Source organism: Neolamprologus multifasciatus, chromosome 12 (assembly GCF_963576455.1).
Source record: "Neolamprologus multifasciatus chromosome 12, fNeoMul1.2, whole genome shotgun sequence".
NCBI lineage: Eukaryota > Metazoa > Chordata > Actinopteri > Cichliformes > Cichlidae > Neolamprologus > Neolamprologus multifasciatus.
Window position 1 is genome coordinate 23,474,264 of NC_140450.1, and position 13,503 is coordinate 23,487,766.

A 13,503-nucleotide genomic window follows, 5' to 3' on the forward strand; every position below is an offset into this window, starting at 1 on the left:
ATTACATTCATGCATTTGAGGGAGGGATCAAAAGTGATTGTGCAGTCCCCCCAGCCCCCCAGCCTACCATTGACAAAGTGAATCTCATGGTGGGAATCTAAGTTTAAAAGGAAAGAATAGAGAGACGCAGCTCATTTGATTAATGAATCTGTTTATTTATTGTTTATTGGATTCGATTTGACTCCAGTTATAGGCTATGTTTGGAAATGTGTAAAGGTTTTATGCAGATACACAGAAAAAACAGTCTTGGCTTAGCGCAGCAGGCAGTATGGATCACTTATCAAACAAAAGCTGCATCAAGTGTTACAGCGGAAAATATTTTTTGTCTTAAACTGTAATGAATTTGTAATGGCAGTAGGTCTGTGGGTAGTCAATTATTCATGGAGACTAAACCTGAAGTAGTGTCTGACAGGATTTTGTTTCCGGTTCATAGAAATCCCTCAGAAATCATCCAAGTCTGTGCACGGCTCCACCGAGTCCTCGGTATAAAGGCCAAATGAACCGCTTACCAAAGAATGCTTGACCTGAAAAAGACAAATTTAAAAAATGACTAACATGAAAAGCTGTAAAGACCAACAGCCAGTATTGGATTTGCCTTACTTTGGGAATAACCGGGGCTGTTAATGTCCTTTCACAAAGTCCGTCCCAGTTGAATCCTTCAAACCATCTGAATAAAAACAGAACATCATAACAACATGTTTCCAAGCAGAGCCTCAATGTTCCTCTCCAGAGTACCAAAAAAAAAATCCATTATCTTACTTGTGTTTCTGAATGTCCCTGGCCCCATTTCTCTGACTGCCCAGTCTCTCTGAGGGATTGCTCCTTGAACAGACCAGCAAATAAGCTGAATTAATAATCAGTTTCTCATCTTTAGGAGGTGGTATTACAGCACACTTGCACTGTTTCTGTCTGGTTTTGTGTGTTGAGGGTGGAAAAAGTGTGAAAAAGCACTAAATAACAATAATTAAAAAAAAAAATCTGTCCAAGCTTTCACACTGTGCTTAGTGGCTCATATTCACACCTGCACAGTTTCTTTATGAGACTGGAGGCACTTCTGCTGATGGTTTTTGGGAAGTCGACCTGATCGATGCCACGAATTGTTGCAGTGAGAATTTTCAGGGGGTCAGAGTGGCTGAATGGGAGCCTGGAGAGGAGAATAGGTGGCTGTCAAGATAACTTCAATCTGCAATCGGAAAAATATGCTGGAAAAAAAGGAGGGTTGTCCAAAAATTTGAAAAGCTTACCTACCACTCAGAAGTTCAAACACAAAAACACCCAGCGACCACAAGTCTGCACACATGTTGTGGCCTTTGTTCGAGATGATTTCAGGTGCCATGTAGCCCAGCGTACCACAAAACGTCCACGTTTTCTTACCCACCTCAACCTCCTTTAGACACCTGGAGCCAACCTGCAAGAGACAGATATGAGTAGATTCGCTCTCACCTCTGCTACATTTCATTTAACAAGACGTGACGTTAAGACTGTAGTACCAGCTTGGCATAACCATGCTCATCCAGAAGAACATGCTCAGGCTTGAGGTCCCTATAGATGACACCTTGGCACTGCAGAAAGGACAAGGCCTTTACAACACAAGCTGTGTAGAACCTGGTGCTCCATTCATCCAAATATCCTCTGAAACAGTTTGGAGAAGTGGCTGACATCAGGCGCAGGTCATTTAATATTTTACTGTGAGGAAACACAGTGGGACTACAAATACAGGCCTCAAATATTCCGTTTATTCTTAAGTACTTACTTGTCTTTGAGTAGATTAGATAAATCTCCACCAAGACAAGCTTCTGTCAAAACATACAGACGCTCTGCATCTTTAAAGGTGTTGTGCAGCCTGTGATCAATGAAAATAAAAATTACTTTCAATCTTTTTACTCAGCATCAACAATATTTTACCAGACCTAAGTATGGGACACACCTGACTATAAACGAACAGCTGGTCTCCATTAGGATGTGGCTTTCTCTCTGGATGTGCTCTCGTTGGCCACTGCTGACAATCAGCTTCTTCTTGAGGACCCTCATGGCAAAAGGACACTTTGTCTTGCTCTTCAGTTGCACCTTACAGAGAACAGAAGTAAATGCATTACATTATAGACACATCGCCGAGGGCGAGCTGCTTGCAGATTGACCCTCACCAGGTCTACGTGACCAAACTCCCCGACCCCCAAAGGGCAGATAATCTGGAAATCACTTAAGGTGGAAGTAGACAGGAGGGTAGGATCCACATCTGAGCTGCTTACAAGGAAAACAGGGATGAGCTTTTATTCTGGGTCTTCTGTATATAGAAATGAAACAGTGTTTTAACGCTTCTCACTAGACTTCAGGTTCACTGTTTTGTTGCTCCTCTTGACTGCAATCAGGTGTCAAGCCGTCAATGATGCCCTTAAAGGTGCTGTAGTACAGACAATTACGAATATTCACGTTAGATTAAGCACATTTTCAAAGACAGTAATGTGACAGCTGAATCACTTACAGTTTGTGAACAAAAAATATCCACTTACTCTCTGTCTATTACCAGGCACGTAACTTCTCCAGCAGCTATCACACTCACAGCCCGAATGTCCTCACTGAAGACAAGCAAGTATCACAAAATAAAACACAAGACTATCAATGCATATATATATATATATATATATGTGTGTGTGTGTGTGTGTGTGTGTGTGCTTTTTCATTATATGTGCAGAAATTTCTTTATAGCATCATCTGAAGGAGCTTTTTTTCCTTCTTACCCCCACAGAGCCTTTTCTCCAAACCACTGTCTCTCAGAGAGCTTAGAAAGAACTACCTGTTCTTCCTGCTCTTGCCCCTTTTCTGTCACTTTCACCTGTCAAATGTAATGAAAAAAGAGGTAATGGTGATGAGCGCAACGCACCAAAGTAAATTATCACCATCATAAAGTCATTTCCGCCACTGCTTTGACATTTCTGTCATCCAGGCTGTAAATCTTTTCCTCAGAAAGCCCCCCTTGATCTGCGCAGCAGGATGAGAGCAGAACACTTTACTTGGCCTTTGCTGATGATATAAAAGGTGTCTCCTGTGGCCCCTTGTCGAATGATGTAGTCGCCATCGGCGTAATGTGTCTGTGGAAGGCAAATGAAAACCGACAGCAGTGTGACCAGTGGAAAAATATCAATAAAACAAAGAAGGGTTCATCCAGAGAGCTTTCCTTGCACTTATAGAGGCACTGCATGTAAACATTCACCTCATCTATTAGCTGGATACATTAGTGTGCTTCACAGTTAAATAACTTCAAGTGTACCTCTTCCATGAGATCCGACATTTTCATGAGGACATCTGCTGGCAGCGACTGGAGGAAGGGAATGCTGCATACAGATACAAACAAAAAGCACTGGATATCATCCGCAATAGCTCATGTAGGTGCATGAGGATAATGAGCAGATACCATGCTCAGAGGTAAAAGCCTACATAGCCCATCAAAGCAGCTTTTTGGAGCTGCTCCATGTGCATCAGTCTGATTTTCACCTGCTAAGAAGCTCCACTGAATGGGAAAGGCGCTTGAGACCACTCTGCATGAGTATGGTCTGGTAGCTCTTGCGATCCACAACCCACAGCCTGCTGTCCGTTCGTGCTGCAGATCAAAACACAGAGACAGAGGAAGACGCTGTGTCAGTGACAGACGAGTGAAAGCACTATCGAGACTCACGCTGCCTGTGATGGATGTGGACGTGCAGCCAGTAAGTAGGCCAGGATTTCATTAGAAATGCTTACCGTGTATCGTAAAAACTAAAAATACTTGTTTTCCTCGCAGAGGTCAGTTGATATCAATCAAATCTAATTTCCTTCAGCCATCGTCACCATCTTTCTTTGTAATAGAGCTTGAAAGAGAGTGTCGTTAATTAATAATGACCAGTATTGATTGATTCACTGAACCTTCCTGCAAACGGAAGACGACGTCCCCTCCAGACAGTCTAATAAGATCGAGCATCTGATTATTGCGGTGCAGTCCTTGTCTCAGTTCCCCGTTTTTGGATACAAACCAAACTTTGTCGCTTTACCTTCGTATGGCACACGGCGGGCAGCCATTGGTTTTTAATTTAATCTCTTGTGCCAGATATGATGGGCAAAAAAGGTAATTTCAGGTCAGGAAGGAGAAAAATGCAACAGGCCTTAAATGGATTGAAAAAAAGAGGGTACATGGAACAAGGGGGAGCAGCGAGCAGACATCAAATGAGTTTTGTTACCAGAGAGCAGACAAATGTAGAACAGTGAATTGGAAAGGCTGCCTGGTTGCAGGATAAAGAGAGGAGTTTTTAAAAAAGGGGAGGAATGGGATGCTTTTGGGACCAAACAAGGCAAAACCGAGAGATTTTTCAATTTAAACTGATCCGGCCATTTTCACAGCCTATTTATTTGTGAAACCAGGTCAGACACACGCAGCCACGACTGAAAAGGTTTTCCCACAGGACTCTACGATCGGATCCTCAAAGGAAATGATAGCACAGTTTCTGCTTGTAAGAGGGGAAAAAATCACCACAAAAGCACAGATGAGAGGTTGCAACGCAGCGGTCATTAAATCGAGATTGTTTACAAGAAGATTATTTTTAAATGTTTGCAAGATGCTGAGATGCTGGATTGCAGGGAGGAGATGTGGCGGTCCAGGCAGCCGTGTTAAGCGGCAAAAACCGAGGATGCTTTAAATTCCTCACATCTGATAGAAGGCCATGCAAAGCTGTTGTAAAATCTCAGAGGGTCTTTTGATTTCGAATTCAACAGGCGTCTTTTGTCCGAGGCCACAGCCAGAAATCTTACCGCTTGTGAAATTCGCTTAAACTAGAATTATTTATATCCTCGCCGAATCAAAGTTAATCACAGAGACATTCTTCAGGTTGACAGCTCTCCTGTGACATCTGCGCGCAATTATAAAATAAAGAAGCCGATGCAAAGCTTTGATATACCTGACACAGAGTAGGTGTGGGTGCAGTTGTAAAGGAGCGCTAGCTCTCCAAACATGTCTTCTGGTTCAACTGTGAGCAGCTTCAGTCCATCTTTCATCATTTCCAGCCTCCCTTCTGCGAATAAACAAACACTGGGTGAAGGACGACGCAGAGAAGTGGGTTTTATGTCAGATAATGTACAGACTGAGAGAGATATACAGCACAAACAACAGAAAGGCAAGGCAACCGGAGATAAAGAGCCGCTCCGTCTCCTCAGGCTCAAGCTGACATTTCAACCCAAACTAGAAATGTGTTGCTCCACACTCTGTCACTTTGTTGCGTTTCTATTTGCTTCTGTTTATCAGTACAAGAATTTAAATATAAAGATATGATCAAGCTCATCATTTAATCAGTCTGTCCTTAAGCATCTGACATCTCAAGGAAGCCTTAATAAATATCCTCATGTGTGATTAATGGCGGCCATTGTGAGAGGAAAAAAGGATTTACCTTCCAAAACGTAAGCCTGAGTCCCAGCAGTCCCCTCCTGAATAACATAGCAGCCTTGATTGATGGTGGTGGAATGCATGCAGGCGATGATGGCTCTGATTTCTCCTTCATCAAGGTGCTTCAGCAAGTCGTTTCTCAGAAATGATGCCCGAATCAGCCTCTGGGACCTGAGGACATGAGGAAACGATATCAAATTTGCACGTGAGGATGAGTTATTAAACAGTGTCAATTGCTTGAGCGTCTGACAATGAATAAAAAAAGCATTGGTTCATCATGAGTCATGCAGTCAGCAGTCAGTGAGCCTTGAACATGAATAAACGTAATTTTTCAATCTGAGCAGGTGTAGCTCTGAAGGGAACACTGTGTCCTCTTACTCGTGGCTTTTGTCACAGCTTCTCTGTGAAACCAAGGCAAGAGTCACTGGGTCCAGAGTGAGGGGCTCACAAATCACCGTCTGCCTTCTGGGTCTCTTGTTGTCATCAGTTTGAGCTGAGGTAGAAGCAAAAAAATAAAGAATAAAAAAAGTCAGGGAAATTAAACAGAACTCTATATCAGTCCTAATAAGCCTTGCAATTATTAGAACAGCACAAAACTGCCTACATGCACTGACTGCAGAGGATCCTGGGAGGGAGACAGTGGTTCTGTAGCGGTCTAGTTCTTCCTGCAGCCGCCGGATGAGTTCATCCTTCGTGTCCAGCTCAAGCTCCAGCTCATCTATCAGCGTGTCCCTCTGGCGAAGCTCCTCAATCTTTAGTTGCAAAGCAAACTGAAGGTCCCGAAGTGTACCCATCACCTGCAAACACTAGCAGACTTCATCTATGCTTTTTACAAAGAGCCATCCATAGAGTATATACATTCCTACAGCTCCTATGCAGTATGGATCTATCTATAACAAACTTGATCTCTGTCTGATTTTGATCTACACACCTCTTTATTATTTAGCTAATCTGTTCAGGTGTAATGGCTTCTACCTGGATAAGAGCATAGATCCACCTGTTTTGGGCTTCTTGTACATTTCCACACCTATACGCGTGTTCATATGTTTATGAGCACATTAATGTTCACTGCAAATGAGTCACAGGTAAGGTATAGCTCCACATTGCAAGTATTAGCTCTAGTCTATTGTTCTGCATCTCTATACATAATTCAAGCCACATTAAGACAAAATAGAAAGAAAGTAGAAATGAAATGCTTGCACAGTAAATGTTAGTGCAAACTTCCTGCTGGGTCCCACACAAAAGTCTTAACAGGAATGAAAACATAAAAATAACATTGGATTTTCCATGTGACTGTTAGGCGTGGCTGATGCTTTCACGATGATTTTTTCTTTATTTTAATCTTTGCTGCTTTTACGCTGTTATGTTTCTAATTGACTGTCTGTTAGCACAGATGAGGCTGTGTCCGCAAACTGTATTAATGCTGTGCGATATTTCACACCATAAACAAACAAATGAACACAAACATCACTTACCACACGCAGCCTGTATGGCGTTATGGGGGTCTCTTTCACCGGCGTGTTTTGGCCTGGTTTGGCTGCAGACTGTTCACTCGACAGGTGCACATCCCGTCTGTAAGTGCCCAGCTGAAGGATGCTCTCCTCTCTTGCTCGCGGCTGGCCGGGGCTGGGCACAGACAGCAGGCAATCACATGACCCACACGGTGGAAACCATGCGGGGAGGGTGAGATGAGAAACGTGTGGACCGGATCCCATCTGGGTCACGGGGTCCTCGGGGTGTTCCTGAGCCTTGGGAGTAGGTGGGGATCCGGCAAAATGTGCAATGCATGTTAATGATTGTATGCCCAACCGATCATGAAGCAGGTTAAAGGCTGGCCGTGTGCACCGATCAAAGATTTATTCGTTTTCTCTCCATAGCAGATGTGCAGCCATCCTAATATAATTTTACCTTATATCATGTTTTTTTCTCAGTAAAGGCTTGATATGTATTTGATGTAGGTGCATAAAGTAACAAAATAAATGTTACTCTGCAATTGGACGGCAAGTAGTTTTCCGATAACTACAGTTTCAAACTACATGTGATGATGAGTTATGGTAACAACGCTATAATGTTGCAATAATGTGAGGCATTAATAAGAAAATCAGTAATAAGTTACTGTGTTCACCACGATACTAGTAAAAACACGCTAGAGCCATGCAGCCTTAGTCCACCTTATTTAAACACAATTTCCCTGTGTGTTATTTAAACACACACAAAAAGGAAAAAAATTGTTTAAAAAACGTAATAAATTAGCCCTAGTGTAGCATTGTTGATAATATTACTAATAGCCGCGTTATAAGTCAAAGCTGTGAGCCTTTTTGAGTTTTCCCATCCTCTTTTTTTCTTTTTAATATTCAACATAATTAGGAGAAAATAAATGGATTATTGTTTGTTTTTGTTGTTATGACACTTTCCTCTGAGGGCTGGTGTAGCTGCCATGCCACCCTCCGGCCAGCGCGCGGCGGTAGTGGGATGCGGGAGAAGAAAATGGGCCGTCGGCAAGCAAAGAATCGCGAGCTGATAAAGTAGCTGTACTCTGAAGCAGCACACTCCGGGAGGCTTTGTTACTTCATCTTTATTGTTGTGTATTTTTTTTGTTTTTTGAAAGCATATTCAAAAATGATCCTCACGGTGAAACCGCTTCAAGGAAAAGAGTGCAGCGTACAGGTGAGTGAAGTACCGCTGCGCTAGCTCACCGCCTCTTGCTAACTGCGATCGCAGCTAGCAGTTTAGCCGAGCCAGCATTGGCATGTCACATGCCGAGCTATCTTCAGAAAAACGGCTACGCATATGTTTTTTAAAGTAATAAAATAGCCTGTCAGAAATACTGGGATTCAGTGCTACACACTGTAGCCTAAACTAGCCGGTTGTATGGGCATTTCTCCTCAGAGTCATTGGTGTTATAGTGGCTGGCGTGCTAGCCAAATCCTGGATAAGATGTTGCACACAATCTCGCCTGACAACAGCTGACTAGTAGCTTTTGAAGCCGGTCTTTGTGGTTTCGGGGAAAGAAAAAAAAGGGGAAGTCCTATCTTAGGGAAACACTTTTTCGTGCAGTAAGAACAATATAGCTGTCAGTTAGCTTTAGCCTCAGTCTGTCTCTCACACAGCTAATTTTTAAAACATCATGAAGCACAAACTAGATTATTTCTAAAATCGTTTAAAAATTCTGTGTTCAGCAGAGAAGTGGTTCCATGCACAACATCTACGCTATAACAGTGATTACAGCCATTTCGTTTAAAATGTTAGCCAGAATGCACTTTATTTTATTTTATTTTTTAGAGAACGGGGCCTCTACAAAGGTCAGTACAAAGCGGGGATGTCACTTATATATATCCCCTTTCTGTTTTTTGCTGCTGTGTTTTTGGTCACTATCCTGTTGCATAACCCAAGGGCGTTTGAGTGTTAGAAGACAAACTAATGACTGGACATTCTACCAGAAAATCCTGAAGGATAGAGCAGAATTCATGGTTCCATCAATTACACGAAGTCTTCCAGGTCTCGAAACAGCAAAGCAGCCCCACCATCACACTACCTCCACTGTGTTTTACACCAGATGTAACACAGAACTCAAACTCTTCAAAAAGTTCAGTTCTTTTCTCGTCAGTCTAAAGAATATTTCCCAAAAAGTTTTGGGGATCATCAAGATGCTTTTTGGCAAATGTGAGATAGGCGTGTGTGTGTGTTGTTTTGTTCGAAATATGCCAAAAAACAAGAAATCAAGAATGGGACAAATACTCTTTTACAGCACTGTGTGCTGTGTAATTTAAACGCTGTTCAGCTGCACAGAAAGAAAACAGCTAGCGTCATGCTCTTAAATTACACATGTACTACATGATTGGGTTGTTTATCTTCCAGGTGACTGAAGACGAAAAGGTCTCCACAGTGAAGGAGCTTGTGTCTGAACGTCTCAACATACCAGCAAACCAACAACGGTTACTCTACAAAGGGAAAGCTCTAGCAGGTAGATGTGGCAACAGTGCCACATTTGATGGCAGCATTTGTTAATACTTTTCTGCATGCATCATATGTAAATTTTTAATGGCAATACATTATATCACTCTCCCTCAGATGAACACAGACTGAGTGATTACTCTATTGGTCCTGAAGCTAAATTGAATCTGGTAATCCGTCCCGTGGGAGAGAGGACTGCAGCTTCAGGGACAGCAGCACCAGGCGGCGGTGGTAGCTGTAGCAGCACCAGCAGCGGAAGCAGCACACAGGGAGGAGTATGGCAGACCATCTCCACTATACTTGCTAGACACTTTAGTCCGGCAGATGCAGCAAAGGTTCATGAACAGCTTATTAAGGTATTTAAATGCAGCATCATCTATTTTTTTTTTTTTTTTTTTTGTCACACAAGTTGACAGCTGTGCATATTTAATAAATGTAAAATATTAAAGTTGAAAGGGCCAGTTATGGATGATTTATGAACATGTAGTGGTAACAATGAGATACTAATTTAATTTCTGGAAATCTATTATTAATAATTACTACAATATTTGTATAATGCTTTTATCTTTTAATGAGAACGGATTTTACTGTAGAAAGTCGATGTACTGACAACTCTTGAGTAGGGCTGTGCGATATGACCAAAATCTCATATCCCGATAGAGATAAAGACATCTATCGTCCGATAATGATATAAATCACAAAAATTTTACATTTTCTGTACATTCTGAGAATCGCGGGCTGCTCGACTTGCGTAAAGTGTTTCCAGCTGGGCGTCGTGTACCTGGAGTCGAGTGTTTTAACCAAAGCATGAAACTATACATTTTTAGACATAAGTTGTAACAGCCGCCATTTTCTTTGTGCTGCGGGGAAAAGCCTGTTCTAACGTTTGAGTCTAAGGTTTATTTTTTTTAGCACCTGTCGGCCCTTTTTTGCTTCTCATCCATAAGTACTCTGCATACTCTTTTACGTGATTAAGTTTATTTTGAAAAGTCTCAACAGGATCTTGAGCTTTATTGTGAAAGGTTTATGTGGAAGATAAACAAGCGGCCACACGATGGTTTTACCGTCATTGTTGCTAAGGACAACTCATAAAAACAGTCGCTTGTCTGTCCATAGTGTGGTTATATCAAATATAAGAGAAAGACAGAACTTTAAGAAATTAATATAGCCACAGTGACCATCAAAACGATGAAAAAATATTGCCGTAAACAGTTTATTTTGCGACACCACGAAACAAACGATAGCGTAAAATGAAACGATAGACGTTTTTATATCGTCATCCGATATATATCGTCATATCGAACAGTCCTACTCTTGAGTTTGTTAGTTGATCAGCTCCTATCCATCCAACTGTGCTCACTAATTAGAAGCTACATTCAGCTGCTCCCTCATTCACGAGGCGTTGCCACAGCAGGTAGCTCTGCATGCCTTCCCAACGCAACCCCAAAGGGATTCATGTCTCCTCCTTTCGCTTGTTAGGCAAATATGTAAACCACTAAACTATGGAGCCACTAATTATGCTGGGCTAAATAATTAATTGAACAACTCAGACCAGTAGCAGCCAGACATGCGTGTGTGTTTGAAGGGGGGGAGGATGAAGCAAAATCTAGTTTGGCCTTTTGCTGCCAAATTCTGTTGTTATCCTGAAATTGTTGAATTATTTGTGTGCAAATAATTTTAACATCATTACAAAACAAACAGTCAAAATTGCAAACTAGCTTACCTCCACTTACGTCCACACTGTTTGGACTTACAGTGGGGCAAAAAAGTATTTAGTCAGCCACCGATTGTGCAAGTTCCCCCACTTAAAATGATGACAGAGGTCAGTAATTTGCACCAGAGGTACACTTCAACTGTGAGAGACAGAATGTGAAAAAAAAATCCATGAATTCACATGGTAGGATTTGTAAAGAATTTATTCGTAAATCAGGGTGGAAAATAAGTATTTGGTCACCTCAAACAAGGAAAATCCCTGGCTCTCACAGACCTGTAACGTCTTCTGTAAGAAGCTTTTCTGTCCCCCACTCGTTACCTGTATGAATGGCACCTGTTTGACCTCATCATCTGTATAAAAGACACCTGTCCACAGCCTCAACCAGTCAGACTCCAAACTCCGCCATGGCCAAGACCAAAGAGCTTTCGAAGGACACCAGGAAAAGAATTGTAGACCTGCACCAGACTGGGAAGAGTGAATCTACAATAGGCAAGCAGCTTGGTGTGAAAAAATCAACTGTGGGAGCAATCATCAGAAAATGGAAGACATACAAGACCACTGATAATCTCCCTCGATCTGGGGCTCCACGCAAGATCTCATCCCGTGGGGTCAAAATGATCATGAGAACGGTGAGCAAAGATCCCAGAACCACACGGGGGGACCTGGTGAATGACCTGCAGAGAGCTGGGACCAAAGTAACAAAGGTCACCATCAGTAACACACTACAACGGCAGGGAATCAAATCCCGCAGTGCCAGACGTGTTCCGCTGCTGAAGCCAGTGCATGTCCAGGCCCGTCTGAAGTTTGCCAGAGAGCACATGGATGATACAGCAGAGGATTGGGAGAATGTCATGTGGTCAGATGAAACCAAAGTAGAACTTTTTGGTATAAACTCAACTCGTCGTGTTTGGAGGAAGAAGAATACTGAGTTGCATCCCAAGAACACCATACCTACTGTGAAGCATGGGGGTGGAAACATCATGCTATGGGGCTGTTTTTCTGCCAAGGGGACAGGACGACTGATCCGTGTTAAGGACAGAATGAATGGGGCCAAGTATCATGAGATTTTGAGCCAAAACCTCCTTCCATCAGTGAGAACTTTGAAGATGAAACGAGACTGGGTCTTCCAACATGACAATGATCCAAAACACACCGCCCGGGCAACAAAGGAGTGGCTCCGTAAGAAGCATTTGAAAGTCCTGGAGTGGCCTAGCCAGTCTCCAGACCTCAACCCCATAGAAAATCTGTGGCGGGAGTTGAAAGTCCGTGTTGCTCGGCGACAGCCCCAAAACATCACTGCTCTTGAGAAGATCGCATGGAGGAATGGGCCAAAATACCAGCTACTGTGTGTGCAAACCTGGTAAAGACCTATAGTAAATGTTTGACCTCTGTTATTGCCAACAAAGGTTATGTTACAAAGTATTGAGTTGTATTTTTGTTATTGACCAAATACTTATTTTCCACCCTGATTTACGAATAAATTCTTTACAAATCCTACCATGTCAATTCATGGATTTTTTTTTCACATTCTGTCTCTCACAGTTGAAGTGTACCTCTGGTGCAAATTACTGACCTCTGTCATCATTTTAAGTGGGGGAACTTGCACAATCGGTGGCTGACTAAATACTTTTTTGCCCCACTGTAACAAACTCCTTTTAAAAGCAACAAAAATGTTTCTGAAGGTCATGCTTCCAGTCCTTCATGCATTATTTCTAAGCCAGAACATGTTGTAAATAAATGCACTGAAATGTTTTTAACCTGCTGTTTTTCAATATGTTTTTTCTTTTTTGTACTTTCTTTCTTTTCTCAAGGACTATGAACGTTCCCTTCGACAGCTTAGCCTCGATGACATTGAGCGCTTAGCGGGGAGGTTGCTTCATCCGGAGGGCGAGGGCATGGACACCTCATACATGGACTAAGAATGCATAGCTTGAAGCTGTTTTTTTCCAATTGTTGTTTGAGAGACGCTCAGTGCTTTGAGATGCATACGGTGTTCAGAGTGTTAGACTGTGAAAAATACAATGTCATTTTTCTTACAGAGAGCCCCAGGGTGAGCATGGATAACACTGACTGTTTATCTCAGCAATAGGGCTTTCTTATCTTGGATGAGAAAACGTGGCCTCTTGGAATTGGCCCTTGTCATTGATGGCACAGTAACCTCGACCTGATCACATAATATCTGAATACAAAAGAGTCCATTTATGAAGCTGTCTTCACATGATCTCTGGCTGCTACAAATTCCAGGGAACACTAACTTCTAATGGAGGGTATTTATTAGTAATATTTGGGTTGCGTGATGACTGGGTGTTTCCTGTTATAACCATCTGTGCAAAGTTCATACATGTTTTATTCTGTAACTTACTGATGGCCATTGTATGTAAATATCATGTTTATATATACAGATATTAAAACACAGGAAGAAAAAAAA

The 13,503-nt window shown here is 42.2% G+C and overlaps 2 protein-coding genes across 3 annotated transcripts; one reads left to right on the top strand and one right to left on the bottom strand.

Moving 5' to 3' along the window:
- Positions 1-134: 134 nt before the first annotated feature.
- Positions 135-7,294, bottom strand: prkg1l (protein kinase cGMP-dependent 1, like). 2 transcript variants are annotated; one of them, XM_085178885.1, is made up of 20 exons: positions 6,883-7,294; positions 6,012-6,213; positions 5,786-5,900; positions 5,412-5,578; positions 4,926-5,039; positions 3,493-3,598; positions 3,269-3,332; positions 3,012-3,089; positions 2,739-2,833; positions 2,511-2,576; positions 2,324-2,401; positions 2,145-2,241; positions 1,928-2,067; positions 1,754-1,843; positions 1,491-1,632; positions 1,245-1,408; positions 1,022-1,144; positions 760-822; positions 601-667; positions 135-524 (listed from the first exon to the last, which is right to left on the bottom strand). In XM_085178885.1, the coding sequence occupies exons 1-20, from the start codon at positions 7,120-7,122 to the stop codon at positions 441-443; spliced, it is 2,295 nt and encodes a 764-aa protein (XP_085035011.1). In that variant the 5' UTR covers positions 7,123-7,294; the 3' UTR covers positions 135-440. The 2 variants fall into 2 exon arrangements, with proteins under 2 accessions (XP_085035011.1, XP_085035012.1); XM_085178886.1 differs by having other exon boundaries at positions 6,012-6,204; positions 6,883-7,291.
- A 589-nt stretch (positions 7,295-7,883) lies between these two features.
- On the top strand, positions 7,884-13,503 carry ubl4a (ubiquitin like 4A). The gene is made up of 4 exons (XM_085178893.1): positions 7,884-8,074; positions 9,266-9,371; positions 9,479-9,717; positions 12,887-13,503. The coding sequence occupies exons 1-4, from the start codon at positions 8,027-8,029 to the stop codon at positions 12,992-12,994; spliced, it is 501 nt and encodes a 166-aa protein (XP_085035019.1). The 5' UTR covers positions 7,884-8,026; the 3' UTR covers positions 12,995-13,503.

What these genes read in the sequence shown, in the direction of transcription:
- ubl4a (XM_085178893.1), top strand. Translation starts at nt 8,027, where the DNA reads ATGATCCTCACGGTGAAACCGCTTCAAGGAAAAGAGTGCAGCGTACAG. An exon ending in CAAAGGGAAAGCTCTAGCAG is followed by an intron (nt 9,372 to 9,478) that starts GTAGATGTGGCA and finishes ACTCTCCCTCAG; the next exon opens with ATGAACACAGACTGAGTGAT. An exon ending in TTCATGAACAGCTTATTAAG is followed by an intron (nt 9,718 to 12,886) that starts GTATTTAAATGC and finishes TCTTTTCTCAAG; the next exon opens with GACTATGAACGTTCCCTTCG.
- prkg1l (XM_085178885.1), bottom strand. Translation starts at nt 7,122, where the DNA reads ATGGGATCCGGTCCACACGTTTCTCATCTCACCCTCCCCGCATGGTTT. An exon ending in GGAGAAAAGGCTCTGTGGGG is followed by an intron (nt 2,577 to 2,738) that starts GTAAGAAGGAAA and finishes GCTTGTCTTCAG; the next exon opens with TGAGGACATTCGGGCTGTGA. An exon ending in CAGCCCCGGTTATTCCCAAA is followed by an intron (nt 525 to 600) that starts GTAAGGCAAATC and finishes TGTCTTTTTCAG; the next exon opens with GTCAAGCATTCTTTGGTAAG.